The sequence below is a fragment of the Cetorhinus maximus genome, chromosome 6 (genome assembly GCF_964194155.1).
Source record: "Cetorhinus maximus chromosome 6, sCetMax3.hap1.1, whole genome shotgun sequence".
Taxonomy (NCBI): domain Eukaryota; kingdom Metazoa; phylum Chordata; class Chondrichthyes; order Lamniformes; family Cetorhinidae; genus Cetorhinus; species Cetorhinus maximus.
Genome location: NC_135884.1, coordinates 88,527,626 through 88,547,964, shown reverse-complemented (window position 1 = coordinate 88,547,964; position 20,339 = coordinate 88,527,626). Strand labels below are relative to the sequence as shown.

At 43.5% G+C, this 20,339-nt stretch overlaps 1 protein-coding gene across 1 annotated transcript in view; it reads right to left on the bottom strand.

The window, feature by feature from the left end:
• The window catches only part of LOC144681886 (microtubule-associated tyrosine carboxypeptidase 1-like), a 52,536-nt gene that overhangs the window by 11,825 nt on the left and 20,372 nt on the right, over positions 1-20,339 (bottom strand). Inside the window, exons 2-3 of the mRNA XM_078543991.1 lie at positions 13,859-14,473; positions 11,082-11,225 (exon numbers count right to left, since the gene is read on the bottom strand). Coding sequence (XP_078400117.1) covers positions 11,082-11,225; positions 13,859-14,416 — 702 coding nt within the window. The 5' untranslated portion in view covers positions 14,417-14,473. The remainder of the gene's footprint in view (positions 1-11,081; positions 11,226-13,858; positions 14,474-20,339) is intronic.

Genomic DNA, 20,339 nt, shown 5'->3' with positions numbered 1-20,339 from the left:
GCGCCTTTGCTCTTCCAATGTGGAAAATCGGTGAAGGGATAAAAAAGATTGATTTTACTTGGAAAAAATGTTGTAGTCACCTACTGAACAATGAATTTGAATCAGAGTCCCTGAATCTAAATACAGTAGATTCTTACATTCCTGTTCTGTATTAAACTGTTTCCTCCCTTTCCGGACACAGGCCGCAAGTTTGAGGGTCAGCAGTGAGAGGGTGAGTTAGGGAGCCGGAGAAATGGCACTGAGGGTCATGAGGCCCTATGTAAGACTGACAGGAAACTACAAAAAAAATTTTGCAACAATGCTGGAATGAATCATTGATATTAACCCTACCCCCCGACTTCCTCCTCCCAGTGCTGCTGCCTGCTCTCCAGTTCTCTCCTGTGAACCAGTTTGTGGCTGAAGCTGCACCTGCTGTTTACCTCCCTCAAAATATGATTTAACGGGTTTTACAGCACAAGGAATGAGCCACGCTCTGTGTGTCAAAGAAATGCAGTTTGGCCACCCCTGACCTATGTAGTCAGCATGTTTAACCAACATCCGGTTGTGGCTGAACGGTGATTTCCTGGTTATCCATTGATAAGATTAAAACCATTATCTGTAGTCCCTGCAGCAAATTCAATATCTTTGCCAGCAGTTGCATCCTTATCCTAAGCTACTATCTCAGGCTGATTGAGGCTTTTACAACCTTGATCCTGTATTTGACCCTGAGTTGAGCATTTGACCCCATATCCTCTCCATAACAATGCCCGCCTCTGCCCTTGCCTTATTCCATCTGCTGTTGCACCATTTTTTGCTTTTGTCATCTGCAGATGTGACTATTCCAATGGCCAGCCTCTCATTTCCTAAATCCTCTAGAAACTTCAGCTCATCCAAAATTCTCATATTCAGCACTTAGTCCTGCTTAGTCATCACCTCTGTGCTTGTTAAGGGGTAAGTATTGGTCAGAACAGAGAGAACTCCCATCCGCTGTGAATAGTGCCATGGGATCTTTCACAAAGAAATGATTTGAGGGAATGTATATTTGAACTTATTAACTTACTTATATTCATTCACAACAACTCTATCTTTCACCTCCTTTTACTGGGGTCTAGTAAGGGTTAATTCCTGATGGTCCCTGGCTAAATTCCCTCTAAGCTGCGTGCCTGAGCAGCCATGCATCAATCCAACATGCCAACATGGCATGTGGAAAGTGCTCTGCTGCTCCACCAATCAATGCTTCGTGAAGCTGTGATGCCATGCTTGGCCAGATTTCCATTGGTGCCCAATCCCACTTGTTGCAGCCGGCCACATGGCAACAGCTGACTGGCTGACAGCTTGCCCAATTACTGCAGAAAGAGAGAGAGTGCCCAGGAAGTGGGAGATGGTAGAGAAAAGGAGCCGCCATTTGAGAAGTTTGTCCGAATCACTGCGAACTGAGAGTAGTTTTTGAGGGACTGTGAGCTCTGTGGGTGCAAATATTTGTTTCTGAGGTGCAATTTGATGCAATTATTTATTTGATGTAATTTGGCTGAGGTTATCCCCTGCAGAGATGCAAGGATTTACAGAATCAAATGTGCTCAGGAGAGGAGGTGAGAGGGAAGGTTTGGGAGGGAAGTGACAATCGGGAGAGGCGGCTAGTCGGTAAAGTTAGTGAGCGGGAGAGGCGGTGAGCGGGAGAGGCGGTGAGCTGGAGGCAGGAAGCAGCGAGCAGGAGGTAAGTTACTAAGAGTTGATAAGTTATTAAGAGTTTGTAGGAGAATTTTGGGGCCAGTTAGGTTCAAGGCAGTCAATTGGCTTTTAACGTAAAAATTACCAGTCAAAACATAACACATTTTTATTACACGTTTTCTTATGGGAAAGGGATTTTTGTTTAGCACATTTTTATTTAGTTGTTTTTTTTTAGGAACACAGTAGGAATGCCAAATGAGGGATAGCTGTACTTCACTGGCTGGAAAGCACCTTGGGATGTCCTGAAAGGTGCTATATAAATGTAAACTCTTTCTTTTGTATAGAATGAGTTTCTGAAGTGCTCACACCCTTAAAACGCTGCAGAAGATTGTCAACTGGTGAGCTAATTAGTTAACTTGAATCTGATTAAGTTTGAATGTATTTCAGCTGGGTAATAGTGGGATTTTAAAAACCTTTTATTAATGTTTTGTTTGCACTTCAGTCCCACACTCCTGATCTACAGATACCCAGTGCGGAGGGGGGCCGGGAAGGAAGAGGACCTCCTTGTGAACCTGCTCCTGGGCTTGGCCAAGTTAGCCATTAACAGGTCCAGGCAGCGGGCAATCGAGGGGGTCGTCCCACCCAACTGTTTGCCCCTCTTCCATGGCTACGTTCGCGGCTGGGTGTCCCTGGAGAAGGAACACACGTTGTCTGCCGGCACCGTCGAGGCCTTCCATGCCCGGTGGGCATCGCGGGGTCTGGGGTGCTTTATCGACCCTCTTAATCACATTTTGATTTGATGTTTGTAAGTTTTCTTTAAACTTTGTCTTTGATTTTACAGCTAACCTAACTTAATTGACTTAATACTTTTTGTTAATTTCGTTTATTAGGTTGGCTTTAAAAGAGCTAATAGTGGGATTTTGTTGGCTTGAATAAACCTATGAAGGTTACTTACCGCATATCCTTTTAACAGCCACATCTAAACAAAGGCAAATAGGATTTCTGTTTCTAGTGCTGAGGGTGTGGAAGCTCAATCATTGAGCATGTTTAAAACGAGACTAATGACATCAAGGGCTATGGAGATAATTCAAGAAAGTGGTGTTGAGGTAGATGATCAGCCATGATCTAATTGAATGGCGGAGCAGGTTCGACAGGCTGAATGGGTTATTCCTGTTCCTATGTTCCCTTGCTGGTGCATGTCTGCACATTATCTTGATATTGGTGACAAAATTCATTCAGTGCACAGATGGAAAAAAATTAGAGGGATCTTAGTGCTCCCCAGGAATGTGTCAGTAATTATAGGGAATCCCCAGGTGTTTGTCACTATTTACTGGGGGTCCCCAGAATGTCAGCATTTGCAGAGTTTCCTTGGGGAGTGTCAGTTTTTACAGGGGGTCCAAAGGAGTATCTCACTATTTACAGCGAGATCCCAGGAGTTTGTCATTGGGGTCTCCAGAATGTCGGTATTTACAGGGGTCTCTACTAGTGTGTCAGTGTTTACAGGGGAGGTAAGGGGTCCCTGCTGGTGTGTCAGTATTTACACGGGGCCCTGAGAGTGTGTGTTGCTATGTACTGAACCATGGATTCAATTAGAAACACATTCTTCCTGGCAATGACCTCTGGATGAACTGTAATTGGAGCAGAGTGCTGTGGGTCCTGGTTACTGAACTGGCCGTGCCTGAATTACTGCAGCACCGCCACTCCTGGGAACCAAACACTCGAGTTTATTTAACAGCAACACGCCAACATCCAATCAAGAATGAAGACCTGATGCACAGACCCCAATCCATGCATCCACTTCACTGTAATTCAATCTGAAATAAACTGAAACTTACTCCTTTCACTGTGCTTTATTGATTATTTTGCATCAGATCTGCTCAGCAAATTATTTTTGCCTTTTCCTCCCTCCGATTCTCTTCTGCTGGGGGTGTCCCACACAGGGGTACTGTTACATGGACACCAGTGCCTCTTTATGTTTCTGGTCCAGAGGTGAAACCATTCTACCAATGGTAACATCACAACTGAGCTCATGCAGAGACAAACTGTTACCCCCGCTGGAAGCAACTAATTCAGCCAAGGTTGCAGCAAACATCTATTTCTTCATTTACAGCTGTCTATGCCCTCAGCAACAGGACTAAAGCAAACCATCTAGCCATTATCTCATTGCTGCTTGCGGGATCTTGCTGTGCAAAAATTGGCGGCCACATTTCCTACATCACTACAGTGACAACACTTCAAAAAAGGAAGCAAGACCAAGAAATCCAATTGGGGATTCAGAAGAAATGTCTTTACCCAAAGAGTGGCGAGAACGTGGAACTCACTGCCATCGGGAGTGGTTGAAGTGAAGAGTATGGGTACGTTTAAGGGGAAGCTAGACAAGACTTTGAGGGAGAATGGAATAGAGGTTTACGATAGTAGGTTTAGGTTGGGAGGAGGCTCATGCGTATTAATGGTATGTTAATTGCATTGTTAGGATACACAGGTAAAGGGCATTGTTTAATTAAGTACTTTAATCACATATAAATAGGGGGCAGCTGGGACACTGGGTGTGTGGGAGGAGAGTCATGAGACTGAACAAAGTCAGTAAACTCTCTTGATAAAAAGAAGCTCTGTGTCTTGGTTTTGACTTCATCAACCGGCTTGGATCCTATTAAAAAAAATGGATCATAAGTGCTGGCATGGATTGATAGGGCTGAATAGCCTGTTCCTGTGCCTTTTGTCCTATGCAATCCTATATAATTGGCTATAAAACAGTTCGAGATCTCCTGACATTGTGAAAGGAGCTATATGAAGCAAGTTTTTCTTTTTGTCGTGAAACATACCACGTTAAAGTACAGATAGGCTGAACAGTGCTGCTTCCCGCCCCTTCACTCTCTTCCCCCACCTTCTCTGCCTGTCCACCCTCTCTCCCCTCTCCCCACACCCCACCAACCCCCCAACTTACCACTTCCACTGATCGGAATGATATAAGATTACCCAGTAAACTTTGCACTCCCTCGCCTTCTTCATGTCTCCTCCTAGGCTTGGCCCTGAACTCAGTGTTTAAGTGCTGTCTGTATACATTGCCTACCTGTGAGTAATTGCTGAGCTCTGAGGAAAGCTTAAACCACTTATCCATTGATCAGGAGACAGTGTTCCACTGTATCCACTCTGCAGACTCAGTGATTCATGCCCTGTTACTCATGCTGAATGCAATCTAAAATATTATTTCACGAGTGAGCATATAGTTAAAACATTAAAAGTGATGGATTACTGTCACTGATATCAGGAATGGATTTCACTCTAATGCAAGAGAGAACACAGGTTGGAGTAGATTGGCTGCTCATTTTAAATCTCACAAAATTTGTGGTTCTTCTTAAGTCAATGGACTAAAACTAACACAATACATCATGGACACTGTATACTACCACACAATACTTAAATACATCGTACACTATTATAATAAACTGTATAATCCTGTATATTACCACAATATGCCACCGATATTCTGTACAACAACATTGTACCAAGTACTGTACTGCCATAAATATTCCATCAACACTGTATGCTGCTACAGTGAACTATACTCTATCACAATGTAACATGTACAATATAGGCTACTATAATGCTTCATATATACTACCACAATGCATCATTGCTACTGTATATTATCACAATACACAGTTGCACACAACAACTTGCATTTATATAGCACCTTTAACATAATAAAAGTCCCAAGGTGCTTCACAAGAGCATTACAAAGCAAAGTTTGACATTGAGCCACATAAGGAGATATTAGGGCACATGGCCAAAAGCTTGGTGAAAGAGGGAGGTCTAAAGGAGCGCCTTAAAGAAAGAAAGATGGGTTGAGAGGTGTAGGGAGGGTCTCCAGAGCTTAGGGGTTTGGCAGATTTAGGTACTGCCACCAAATAATGGAACAATGAAAATCAGGAATGCACAAGCAGCCAGAATTAGAGGAGTGCAGGTACATTGAAGGGTTGTGGTGCTGGAGGAGATTACAGAGATAGGGAGGGAAGCAGTCATGGAGGAATTTGAAAACAATGATGAGAATTTTAAAATCGAGGCATTGGTTAACCAGGACCCATGTAGGTTAGTGAGGACAGGGGGAATGAGTAAACCAGACTTGGTGCAAGTTAGCAGAGTTTTGAATGACCTTAGGTTTGGAGAGGATAGCTTGTATCAACCAGGAGTGCATTGGAATAATCAAGTCCATAGGTAACAAAGAAATAAATAAGGGTTTCAGTAGCAGATGAACTGAAAAAGGGGTAGAATCATACCATGTTACAAAGGTGGAAATGGGCAATGTTAGTGATGGCAAGAAGCTCATCTTAGGGGCAAATATGGCACCAAAGTTGCAAACAGTCTGATTCAGCCTCAGATACTTGTCAGGGAGGGAGATAGAATCAATGGTTAGGGAATGGAGTTTGTAGTGGGGACCAAAGACAATGGTTTGGGTCTTTCCAATAGTTCTGTTCGTCCAGTATTGAATGAAAGACAAGGAGCCTGATAATTTTCAGAAAGTGGAGGAGTCAAGAGGGGTGATGGTGAGGCAGAGCTGGGTGTCATCACTGTATATGTTAAAACTGATGCTATGCTTTCAAATGATGTCACCAAAGGACAGGATGCTGATAAAAAATAGGAGGGTACCAAGGATAGATCACTTGGGGAAACCAGAGGTAACGGTGTGGAAATGAGAACAAGAGTAGTTGCAATTGATTCTCTGGCTACGTTTAGATAAAAACGGAACTAGGAGAGTGCAGTCCCACCCAGATGGATGTTGGTGCAGAGGCATTGGAGGAGGATGGTGTGGTCAAGCAAGCCAAAGGCTGCAGACAGAGAAGGATGGAGAGAGAAAATTTACCTTTGCCACAGTCATATTGGATGTCAGTTGTGATTTTGGTAAGACAAATAATCATTTGATAGTACAGAACTTGAGTATTGCTGAAAAAAGAGAAATGTCAAAGCTTTTCATCTTGCAATCATCAGGACACTTCACAAGAATACCAATATAAGGGGGAATTCAAAAATTTATTCTGTATGAGAAGAGAGTGCTGAATGTTTGGCAAGTGGACTCTTTTTGTCGAGGCATTGCCATGGAGGATGCACCAGTGATGGTGACTGACAGTTAACTGCCATGCATTGCTTGAAATTTAAGCCAGGCAGCTTGACCCTGATTGGTCAAGGCATTGTCCTGAGGAATGTGTCAGCGAATGGCTGTCACTTATTTTGTTTAGATGCCATGTGTGTACATGTTCTTTCTGTCTGCAAAGAACAGAGCCCTGTGTATTAACATATGGAGCTTCAGTGCACGTAAATGTGTCACACTTCTTTGCAGACAGAAAGAACATATACACACACTGCACCTGTTTCAGCTGAACAAAATAAGTGACAGCCATTCGCTGACACATTCCTCAGGGCAATGCCTTGACCAATCAGGGTCAAGATGCCTGGTTTAAATGTCAAACAATGCTTGGCAGTTAACTGTCAGTCACCATCACTGGTGCAGTCTCCATGGCAACACCTCTACCAATCAAAGTCCATTTGCCAACCAATCAGCACTCTCTTCTCATATGGTATAAATTGTTGTTTTCCTCCTTATATTGGTATTCTTGTGAAGTGGACTGATGAGTGCAAGATGAAAGGCTTCAACATGTCTCTTTTTTCAGCAATTTTGCTGAGAGCTATTTCAGCACTGCGACGGGCAGAAACCTGATTGGAGGGATTCAAAATTGGAGTTCTGGAAAATATAAATATGGATTTGGGAGGCAACAGCACGTTCAAGGAAATTGGAGAGGAAATGGCATTTGAGATGGGGCTGCAGATTGGAAGAACAGTGGGGTCAAGGTTGGTTTTCTGAGAAGGCTGATTGCAACAGATTAGAGAGATGGAGAGGCCAACACCTGAAGTGAGACAACTGTGAATAGCTGTTAACTTGGTAGTCAGGAAGGGAAATTGGTCTATTAGCAGTTTAGTGGGAAAAGGATCTCAGGGACAAGATGAACTTGGAGAGGGCATGCTGTCTGATTGCACACAGAATATATGTCAGCATGTTATCATTAAAGAACCTGCAAAAAGAAAATGCATCAGACTATAGTAAAGGTAGGAATTGGAATCAGGAATGCAACCCCAACACCAGGGAGAAGGCCAGCAGCGCCTTGCAGTTAAAGACACCAAGGGAAGGAAAAATCATTCTGTTATCGGTATTCATACTTATATACAATATATATTTATATTTGTAAGTATATTTATATATTTATTTGTGCTAATATATATTTATATATAGAATGATATAATATATAGAAAATTGGGGATTTGGAGTATCCTGTCAGTCAGCTAGACTTGTTTTGTTCACTACGCATTATAAACATTCCAAAAAGATTTTCTCTGACAGCGAGAATGGCTTCACCAGAAGGACTGGTGCGAGGGAACTCTTTTGCCATTTGATGATGAGGTTCAGGTGGAGGTCAGTGAGGCAACAGCAGTTTATTAAAATACAGGGCAGCCCCACTCTGCAGACAGCAGCAGAGCAGAAGTTCAAGTCAGTCAGAGCATCCTAAATCAGACAAAGTTGCACCATGGAGATCCAGGTGCATGAGGGTTGAATGTGGCTGTCTGCTTCTGCCTGCTCCCTGGTGGATGTTTCCTGGCAATTGATCAAGGGCGACATTAGCAGAGGAGCAGAACCTGTAGGCGATGGTTAATGAATCTCAGCAACAACAATCAAAAAACACCACTGATTTCAGGCGGGGTAATTCTTTGTCACCCGAGGTGTTCCTGGCTAAGTAATCTCGAAAGGATCCAAGAGGATTGAGCAGATTTTGTTTTAATCAGAATGATGGAAAGTTGCAGCATTTTGGCTTGTTGTCAGACTCCCAGTTTCATTGCTGGAACTGCAGCAACGATGCACATCGACATTTACTTGTGATGCCAGAAGGGGCAGTCACATCTGCTATACGCCCCCGTGCTTTGGTAACTCAACAACAGCAGACAGTAATTTATACAGCAAAGAATCTGAGCAACCCTCGGGGCTGCTTTGTCTGGAGCTCCTGGATTCAAATTCAAGTTGGCAATGTCTTATTCCACTGAGGCCCTGTTGAAGAAATACTATGTATTTCTTGAAAGCGATGATGCAGAGTGAGAGAGAGGGGATGAAAAGGAGAAAAGAAAAGAGTCATACAGAAAGAGGAAAATGAAGAACTGAATGTAAAAGAAACTCTAAGGAAGGAAATTTTAAAAAAAACTTTCATTAATGTAACACCTTACATGGCCTCAGGACTTGGCAAAATACGTTACAGCCAATAAAATACTTTTGAAGTATACTCACTGCTGTAACACTAGAAATGCAACAGCCAATTTACACGCAACAAGGTTCTAAAAACAGCAGTGTGATCGTGACCAGATGATGTTGGCTGAGGAATAAATATTGGCCAGGACACTTGGGGGAACTTCCCTTCACTCTTTGAAATAGTGCCATTAGATCTTTTGCATCTATTTGAGAAGGCTGGCACACTGGTGCAGGATTGAGCGAGTGCTGCACTTTTGGAGGTGCTGTCGTTCTGAGACAGTAGACTGAGAACCCATCTGGCCTGTCATGTAAAGATCCCATGGCACTATTTCAAAGAAGTATAGGGGTTCCAGCCAATATTTATCCCTCAATCAATGTCATTAAAAATAGCTATTTAAAAAATCAGGCTATCTGGTCATTATTCCAGTGCTGTTTGAGACCTTGCAGTGTGCAAATTGACTGCTGTACTTCCAACATTACACCCGCAGCTGCACTTTAAAAGTACATCACTGGCTACTTTTAAAGTGCTTTGGGACATCCCAGGTTTGTGAATGGTGCTATATAAATGCAGGACATTCTCAAGGGCAATTATGAATGGGCAACAAATGCTGGCCTTGCCAGCGATGCCCACATCCCATGAAAGGATAAAAAAAAATCTTCTTTAAAAGGTAGCTCCGGTACCAGATTCCTAACTGACCCGTAGAGCAGGCCAGGGTAATTGGGCCAAGGAACATTCCAAATTCAGACCTCGGCTTGTTCCACAAGTCAGTTTGGAATCTATACCAGTGCTACAGGAAGGAAGGCAGAGGTGTTCGGGGCATGGGGTACATTGGGGGGCATGGTGGTGCAGGGGACAGGGTCTCCCACCAGCTGGAAACAACAGAGATCTGCCCACAGTCTTAGAAAGGGGAATTCCAAACATAAAAAAATAATAAAATTATCTTTATTTGTTATCCCCAAGCGACAATCCTGGTATGAACTTTTTCTCATTCCACCTCAGGTTGGGCCTAGAGCGGCTGATCAGGGAGATACGCCTTGTTTGACCAGGTGTATCTTTACAGCTCTACTCTCATCCCTTTGAGGGCCTGGCTTATAGGAGCTTTCGTCGATGTCACATTCTCAATGGGACTCAATGGAACAGCTTTGTTTATTGTATTGTATTTAATTCACATTTAAGGAATCTCAGGCAGAGATGATATCTCACTGCCGGTGAAATACTAATACTAAATTCTTTTAAAAATCTATCCTGACCATTTAAGCACAAACCAGCTGACAGCAACTTCCATACCACCTGAGAAACTAAGAGAACAAAAACAGCCAATCCCAGCTCAGAGCCAGCTGCAGCGCTGTAATAGTCCTTGATGTTCTAGAGAGCTACGGAAAAAATAATAACATAATCAGGCTTCCTGCTGATGGATCCTATCCACTCGCCCTTCCTGCAAAGGAGATGTTATGGCTGTAAGAAAAATCGCGGGGAAAAATGGTTTCTCAGTCAAACTACTCCTTTTAGTGCATCTTTGCCATTGCCTTGTTCAGTCGATTGTTCCAACATTTATCATTCTTTGAAAGCCCCCGTTGGCTGGCTCTCCGGGCTGCATCTGGAGAATGGGCCCCTAGACAGTGTACTGGAGAGCTGCTGGCCCCTGTGGAACTGCACCCCAGCAAGAAGTCAGGGCCTCCTGTATACTTCCCACAACTGTGAGTTCCACCATCTAGAAAGACAGGAGCAGCAGGAGCTCAGGGACACCATCACCTCCAAGTTCCCTCCAAGTCATGCACCAACCTGACTTGAACATATAACCACTGTTTCTTCATGATCACTGGGTCAAAATCTTAAAACTCACTACCTAATGGCATTATCTTCCCCTCGGACTTCAGCAGTTTAAGAAGATGGCCGCTCTTAAGGGCGACTAAGGATGATAAATCTCGGCCTTGGTAAGGTAGCATAGCCAAGGATGAAAGCACACAGTGGGGAAGAGAAACAGTGTGAAAAATAAGGGTCAAATTTACTGGTGTATGGGGAAGCAAATAAGATGTGTGGTTTTAGGTGAAGCTGAACATCAGAATGTGCACACATGCAGAAGAAACAGAAATATTTGTGCATAGACATGCAGGCTTTGCGAGGACACAGGCATTTCATCTCCCTCACCTCTCCAGAGCACCCCTCCTTTCGCATGTAACTTCTGATGCAGGTCCATATTTTACTCTTTGACAGCATAGCGCCCCCTGTGGCCACCTCGAAGTTCTCGTAGCTGCCATACATCTGCACCACACTCTTCATAATCCGTACAGCCTGGAAGAAAAATAAGGGAATCGAATTGTGGTTACTCCACAGCATCTCATTCGGGCTCTTATCCAGTTATTGGCCTCCCATCTGGCCTTGCGTGAGTTTCTGCCTATCTGATAGAGGACTCCTGAATTCTTACTCAACTCTTCTAAGAATGAGTCAATAAAGAGTCAGTGAAAACATTTATCCTTGCTAATCTGCAGCTCAATGAATATCTACAAGCTGCGGTAGTGAGCTCTACAAAACAGAACGTCTCAGCTTCATGCAGGGGTACACTCTATCAATTTAGATTGAGGGGGGCAGCGCTATAATGGTGTCCTCAAGCTCAAAGGGGCAAAAGATAATAAGATCAGCCAAGATTTTCCCCATTGCTGGACAGAATAAACATGTGCAAGTATTTGGGAGGGAGGCAGGGTGGGGCGATACTGAGGGTGTACTGTACAAGCAGACATGACAGATTTTGGAACAATTGTTAAAACTTTTTTAATATTCTTTCATGGGATGTGGCCATCACTGACAAAGCCAGCATTTATTGCCCATCCCTAATTACCCTTGAACTGAGTGGCTTGCTAGGCCATTTCAGAGGGCAGTTAAGAATCAACCACATTGCTCTGGGACACATGTAGGCCAGACTAGGTTAGGATGGCAGATTTCCTCCCCTAAAGGACATTAGTGAACCAGTTGAATTTTTACAACAATCAATAATAGTTTCATGGAGACCATTACTGAGGCTAGCTTTCAATTCTAGATTTATTAATTGAATTTAAATTTCAGCAGCTGCCATAGTGGGATTTAAACCTATGTCCGCAGAGAATTAGACTGGGTCTCTGGATGATTAGTCCAGTGACGTTTCCATTACACCACCATTTCCTCCATTGGCCCTCTCAAATACAGTTGTAGCTAAAAAAAAAAGGGACAAACGCTTTAGGAAAATAAATACAAGTCAGGAATTAAGGGCAAGAGACATTGTATCTAAGTTTACAGTCATTTTACCAAGAGTAGGCAAATGGCAAACTGGAAATCTACAGCAGAGAGGGGAAGAGAGAGAGACATGCAGACTAGAATGATAAAGAGATAGAGGTGGAGGGAGGGCGAGAGAGAGCGAGAGATAGTCAATAAGATACAAGACAGAAGAAAATGGAGACAAATGGACAGAGATAGTAAAAAACAAATGGAAACACATGCTTAGGCAGAAACACACAAGCACATGCACATACGAAGCTGAAATAAATGTAAGACCTGTGCCACCATTTCAAAGCTGAGGCCATGCAATAACTGAACCTCAGTAAAGGTTTCCCTTTTTTAAATCTGTGCCCCTTGACCTTGCTGTTTATCTGCTTTTGGATTGGACTACATGTGGCAACCAAAGGGCGCTGATACCAATTGCAGTTGCGCCACCTAGTCCTGCCACGTCCACTGAACTGAGCAAAGACCAATGGCCAAATCTGGCGCTTTCAGTGCTGTAAACCTTGGCCACCCATTGATCAAATCCACTGAGCCATCAGGGCAGCCCAAAGAGAATTAAAATGATCAAACTAAACTTCATTAAACACAACTGTGATCAGTAAGCTTCAGGCAGCTAATCCAATTCTCCTGTCAGTACAAAGTTTTCTGCATGCTGCAGTTTAAAATTAAACCTTAAATTGAATTATATGGGAAACTGTGGATCATCGCAGGTGGATTAGAAAATCGACAGCAGCAGCTGAACCACAAGACATGAGAGAAATGTGCTACTAAAATAAGCCAATTCCCAGGCAGAAACTGCATTTAAACTGCAGCTTAATTGTAATCACTACCCCCCTCCCCAACCTCATTCTCCTCACCTATCATCTAGCAGGACTGAGACAAGCTAACTTAGCATGGAACAAGGGTTAAATTTGGAGCTTTCCTGATCTGCATGATCCAGCACCATGCCATGCAGTGCAATGTACCCACTTTGCCGTCAGAATCATTTATACGGACCTTGCTTTGCTGGGATGCCCACCCAGCTCATTATAAAGGTGGTGACTAGCACTCTGTTACAAGAACAAGATGCATTTATGCAGCACCATTAACGCAGTAAAACATCCCAAGGTACTTCACTGGATCAACAGCAAACAAAATAACACACCGAGCCACAAAAAGAGATGTTAGGGCAGGTGATCAAACTAAAAGAGCCAGGTTGGAAGAAAAGTCTTCTTGGAGGAGAGAGGACGATGCAAAGGTTTAGGGAGAGGATTCCTGAGCTTTGAGTCTTGAAAGTTGAAGACAAAGTCCAAATGGTGGAGTGATGAAAATTGGAGGTACACAGGAGGCCAGAATTGGAGGAGAATAGAGAGAGATCTGGGAAGATTGTAGGACTGGAGGAGGTTTCAGAGATAGGTAAGATCAAACGTTATGGAGGAATTTAACACAAGGATGAGAATTTTAAACTTATGGCATTGCCAGAGTTGGAGCCAACATGCATCAGAGAACACAGGGTTATGGATGAATGGGAGTTGGCGAGAGTTAGGGATTGGGCAGCAGAATTTGTCAATAAGCTGAAATTTATGACACATGGGAGATCAGAGGCCGGCCAGGAAGGCTTTGGCATTTTCGAGCCTGGAGGTAACAAAAGCACAGAAGTAACAGAATCTAGTGACTCGAGAAGTTGTTCTCACCTGTTCGATGAAGCGGTCAGAGGCTACGCTGTACTTGCTCATTATGCTGCTGCTGAGGGGCTCTGAATACTCAAACTGAGGATTGTAGGCGTACTTGGACTGGAAGAATATCTCTTTCTCTTTGTCGACATTTATTGGTCTTAGTGCAACCAAGAGGCACGGGCTTTTAACAGGCGGTGGTTCTCGTGCATTGTACCTGGCTATGTGAGGGAGAGAGGTGGCATTCCTCATCCGGGCCCGGGAGCAATCCGAGCCAGTGCTGTTCACGCTGTATGAACTTTCGCTCCGCCTCATCCAGCTGCAGTGTCCGTTACTGACCAGGCTTGAGCCAGCTCCTAGCGACCTGCTGACCTTCAAGCTGCAAGTGAGTGGCCCCGACGTCTGTGATACAGCTCTGAATGGCACCTCTGGGTGCGTGGGAGCAAGGCTGCTGTGCGACCGAATCCCGTTCTTCTCACCGCTCTTTCTCTCGGCCGCTTTCTTGAGTACTTTGGACGGGCCCGCCCTCTTGCTCTCCTGAGGCCCGGCCAAAGTCTGCGCTCCTGGATCAAGCACCATCTTCGAAGCCAGGTAGCAGTATGCTGGGAAGTTGAAATTTACCCTCGATCTACCCTTCTGCGCAATGGAAAGAAGAAATGATATCAATTGGGGTCAACTTCCACTTTAATTTGACACCTCACTTCTGCCCAAGGAAGTGGAATTGCCAGTTTTAAAAGGAGTCCGACATTAGGTCCGAATCCAAGGTTTAAATTAAAACATTTCAAAAAACACAAAGGCTTCCTTTGATGGCCCACATAGCCAGACATTTTAGTGCCCAATTTACACCGTTTGGTTTTTTGATCCACTGAATTCAACAGAGAGTAAAACTGGGGGTTTAATACGGCCTTCTGACACAAGCCTGCCCATGCATTACCCCGAGAGTCAATGAGCCACATAGATCAGTACGGTCCCTGGTTCAATCTCTAGCAAGGTGACAGTAGGAATGCTACACAATTGGAATCAGTGCCACTGGTTTAGAGGCCCAAGTGACTGTCCGGCAAGGTGGCAATCACGACTGAACATTCTGAGAAAAAGGGACAAAGAAATTATTTTCTCTGACAAAACCAAAATACTGCAGACGCTGGGAATCAGAAATAAAAACAGAAAATACTAGGAATGCTCAGCAGGTCTCCCATCATCTGTGGAGAGAGAGAAACAGAGTTAACGTCTGTGACCTTTAATCAGAACTTAAATCGGCATTGAGCTGTGCATAACAGCAATCATTCTACAATGCACATCGAGATGCCCACTTTATAGCAACTAGAATGTTTAGCCTCATAAGGATAGGTCAGATTGAACACAGCTGGCTCTGGAAATCCCCAAGGGATGCGTAACTTCAGCCAGTCTCTGGCTGAAACCCCATGAGCCCAGGAGAAGACAGTGCCATTAAAGGGGGAGACAGTGGTATAATGGTAATATCACTGGGCTAGTAATCCAGAGGCACAGGCTTAATGCTTTGGGGAAATGGGTTCAAACCCACCATGGCAGCTGGTAGAATTTAAACTCAATTAACTAAAAATCTGGAATTGAAAGCTAGTCTCAATAATGGTATTTTTTTATTCGTTCTTGGGATGGGGGTGTCACTGGCCAGGCCAGCACTTATTGCCCATCGCTAATTGCCCTTGCGAACTGAGTGGCTTGCTAGGCAACCGGGTGACCATAAAACTATCACCAGTTGTTGTAAAAACCCATCTGGTTCATTAATGCCCTTCAGGCAAAGAAATCTGTTGTCCTTAACTGGTCTGGCCTACATGTGACTCCAGACAGACTGACTCTTAACTGGTCTCTGAAATGGCTTGGCGAGCCACTCAGTTCAAGGGCAATTAGGAACGGGTAACAAATTTGCATTGTCGTTTAATCCTCCTGTGCTTAGGCAGCGGCCTATTCTCCAATGCAAGGAGAGGTCAGCAATTTCAAATATCAGGAGATCGGCTTCTTATAATATATTATATATACATTTATAGGATTATCAAAAAGTAATTCTTTCACCTGGTTGAGTCTTACTGTGTTGTATTATACAACAGCAACTTGCATTTATACAGCAGCTTTACTGTTGCAAAACATTTCAAGACACTTCACAGGAGTGTAATCAGACAAAGTCTACAAGTGTGGCAGAGTTGGGTTGAATGGCCTGTTTCTGTGCTTTGTGTCCCATGTAAAAATCTGGTACCAAACCAAAACCACATTAGGAGATATTAGGTCAGGTAAATCTTGATCAAAGAGGCAGGTCATGAATAAAGAGAGACAGAGAGGCACAAACAGTATGCAGTCACTAACCAGTTAAGGGGAACACATGTTACAATAGCAGGTGTGCGGATTAAATTGGCTGCTGTCCCAGTGGTCTAAATTTAAAATCTGCTTCTACTCTGACATGTCTACGTCTGGTGGAGGATGGGCGTTGCTGGCTTTCACACTGCAGCAGCTGTTATGACAACATTTCCTATCGCTTCCTGGCATTCTCACTGCTGGGCTAGTGCGGCTTTGATACATAAACAATCAGAGAGAGGCCTGTGTCCCAGGTGAAACTGTGGGACTGTCTTGGAATCCACTGACTTCTTGATAATTCTGTGAGGATGTAATGAAGGCCTACATCCATTGGAAGTCAAAACATGAATCAAATAATGGTACTAAAATGGCTGAAAACTGAATAAACAACAATGTGATGGGATCAGGTCCACTCCCATTGGCTTCAACAGAACAAAAAATCGAGCAAGATGTAAAACGCAGATGGCCCAACCCATCCAATCAGTTTTCTGCAGTGTGTTAGGTTATAATTACCCTTTATCTCCTTGTTATTTGAATTACCTCATTGAATTTTAAAATGATACAGCAGAGAAGGAAGCCATTCAGTCCATTATGTCTACGCCCACTCTGTGGAAAAAGATCATTCAATTAGTCCCACTACCTTGCTTTCTCATTTTGGCCTGCGAGTTTTTATCCAATTCAAGTATTTATCCAACTCCCTTTTAAAATTATTATTGTTTTTTTCCTTCCCCCACTCTTTCAAGTATTGCATTTCAAATCACAGCAATGCACTTCTTTTCCGTCTTCCTGCCACTTCTGCTTCTTTTGCCAATTACCTTAAATTTGTGTCCTCTGGTTACTGACCCTTCTGCAAATAGAAACTCTTTCTCCTCATTAACTCTATCAAACCCCTTCATGATTTTTAACATGCAGCAAATTTTCCTGGAACCCTCTCTGCTCTAAGGAGAATAACACCAGCTTCTCCAATCTCTCCACATAACCAAAGTCCCTCATCCCTGGTACCATTGTAGCAAATACCCTCTGCACATGCTCTTAAGGCTTTGACATCTTTCCCAAAGTCTTATGCACAGGATGTTATCTTCTTTAAGGTCCTCCCATTGCTCATTTACTGTTTTACCTGCTGATTTTCAATTCTAGTCTACCTGGGCCAAATCCCTTTCCAACTCAGTGAAATTAGGAACAAAAGTAGAGAATGCTGGAAAAACTCAGCAGGTCTAACATCATCTGTGGAGAGAAGAACAGAGTTAATGCTTTGAGTCCGTTATGCATTGCACAATGTGTGATTTGCTGCTAAGATGAAACTGTGCGCCTTTGAGGCCCCAAAGTCCAATTGCTGTTAAGAAAACACTGGGTGAAATGAGGGCTTAAATTAGTCTTCAAGTTGCACAGTGGGTATTAGAAGAATTTCCTTTCAGCTACAATTCAGGGAATATGGGGAACAAACTCTTAGCAAAAGCTGTCAATTAGTTCCTGCAAAAAAACACTCTAGACTAGGAACATAATTGGAGACTACAGGAATAACACAGAGCTAAGGAAATAGTTAATATAACGCCAGGCTGCTGGGATCAATGGTAAAATGTAGCCAGCCAGGTGTGAATAACAGGGGCAGAAAGAGGAACAGACAGTGAGTAATTATTCTTTATGTGAAACGCTAGCGATGGTTGGTACTCATCCCTCAAACTATCAGAAGTTTCTATGATTTCCAAAGAAAATCTCTTTGTTTTGTATAACGGGCTGGATCTTACTAGAAAAATAATGGTGTGTTAATACATGAAATTCCCTAACTGTACGCTGCAATAAAATGCCCTGTGTCAGAAAGATCCCATTCAAGGTATTTTTAATTCCTTTTAAAGGTTTCCTTCCTTCTCCTTGTATGATTGCTTTGCTGATCTGTCTAATAATGGAAAGCAAGCATGTGACAGAGTAAGACGGAGCTGGGCAGCCTTGCTTGGGGCTGCTAATAAGGATAATTTTCTGCTTTTCCAGGGCCTTGTGATCATCTCAAAGACAAGACGTCCATTCTCAACCTTCACAAGAAAGCCTCTGTTATCTCCTTGGTTCTATTATCTGATCTTGTTCCCACTGTTCTGCTGAATTCCATAAATCTGTGATCTTTGTAGAAAGTTTTGATTTCTAGTCACAGTACCCGTTGCCCTAGGCCTCACATTACTCTAGCATATATCAACTTCCGCGCTTCTCTGATTCGTTTTTATATTTATTTTCACCATTTAAAAAAAACAGCATACTTGCCCAACCGAGGAGTTTACAGCTGGAAGTATTTCTTTTTTTTGTCACCTTCCTTCATAAACACCAACCCCCACTGCAGATAACAAGGTCATAATAAACAGCCATTATCATTCAGGGGAGTCAGAGAGAGGGAGAGGGGGAAAATGAATGAGTCTGCCTAATCCAAGCGTTCACTTTAAGAATGGAAATGACAGTGGTTTGACAGGGGATCACTTTCCCACTTTGACAAGGTGGAGCCAGAGTCAGGGCAATAACTTGTCAAGAACCGGACAAACATTGACCATTAAAAACAGGCAGGGTTTTTTATTTAAATCAATGGTTAATCCTTCATGGTGTTCCATTTGAACATGTGGTGTTTTGTTAATTTCCTGCTATTTCATTATTCATCTGCCAATACTGCATGTATGAACTGAGAAGAAAATGGTAACCCCACTCCTCTCAAATTGTAAGCTATGACTCTGGCAATAGTTGAAGGATTACTTTTCACTGTAATCAGTTCAATCTGCTCCGAGATGTCACTTTGTCTTTGTGATGGCATTCCGTGTTACAGTCACATGGTTAACAGGGATTAATAAACAATGGTTACCAAGGGCTAATGGCAGATACATTGTGCCCAAGGATCAATCATCATAGTGGAAACCAATGGGCAGCAGTTCCTAGGGAAACAGTCATGTTTGACTAAGGCCAATGGGTGATTAGTGTACAAAATAAGCCTTCTGAAGCCTTTTCCCCACCTGACCGACATACGTTTCCCACATCACAGCAATGACTACACTTCAAGAATAATAATTGGCTGTTAAGTGCTTTGAAATGTCTGGTGGTTGTGAAAAGCTCTACATAAATGCAAGTCTTCTTTTCCTTTTGTTTTTGATCTACATTTATTGCCATTAGTCCACAGTCTTGGCAGTCTATTGCAAAACAATCACATGATTAGATCCAGCCAATAACATTGATGGAAAGAGATTATGATTGATGATCGCTATGAGCCACTGAGATAGTCCAATGAAGGTCAGTGGTGGCACAAGGTAAAGACCAGCAACAGAAGGCCCCTTCAACCTGTTCCTACCTGTCGGAGCCAAAGTGTGACATCACAGGAAAACAGGTAGGTGATTGGTGGGTATCTCTTCCATGGCCTGAATTTTTCCTGCATCAGGCAGGCTCGGCGGGAGCGGGCAGGGGCAGTCAGGAAGCCGACCGCCACCTGCGATCGGCTCCGCATTGCGATTTCATGCAGGCAGGTCAATTAAGGCCCGCCCTGCGTGGATCGCGAGCGGTAGCGCTGAGTGCTACCTGTGCGGGTGGGGGGGAAGAGGGAGAGCAGGCCTGGCGCGCAGTTCACACATGCGCGCGAAAGAGCTCTTCAATCTCCCTGAGGTATGAAACTGCCTCAGGGAGATTGAAGCGCTTTTTGAAAAAAATAGTGAATGCAATAAAAATTCAATGAAACATGTCCCCTCATGTGGCTGTGTCACATGAGATGGGACATGTTTTTAATTTCAAGAGAAAGTTTTTATTTAATTTGAATAGCTTCAGGAAACCACATCCTGCTCGTGGATGAGGTTACCTAAAAAATTTAAAGGCCGCTTGGCCTTTCGCCTGCCCGCCAACCATTAAGTTGGATGGGCAGCGTAAACTTCAACTTAATTACCGTGTCAATGACCTGAATAGGCCTTTCAATCATCGGCGGGCTTGCAGCCGACTCCGGTGTGCACCTGGCGAATGAAATATCGTGACGGTGCGCGGTGACGTCAGAACGCACGCCCGACATCATTGTGTGTCATTTTGCGCTCTGGTGTGTCAGGCTCGTGATTGCATGCCAAAGGTAAAATTCTGACCCATGTCTCTTTTGATTGGCCAAGTGATCTAACTCAGGAGATGTTATTACAGCTGAAGAATACAGTTAAGAAATTCATGTTTAAAATATTTAACA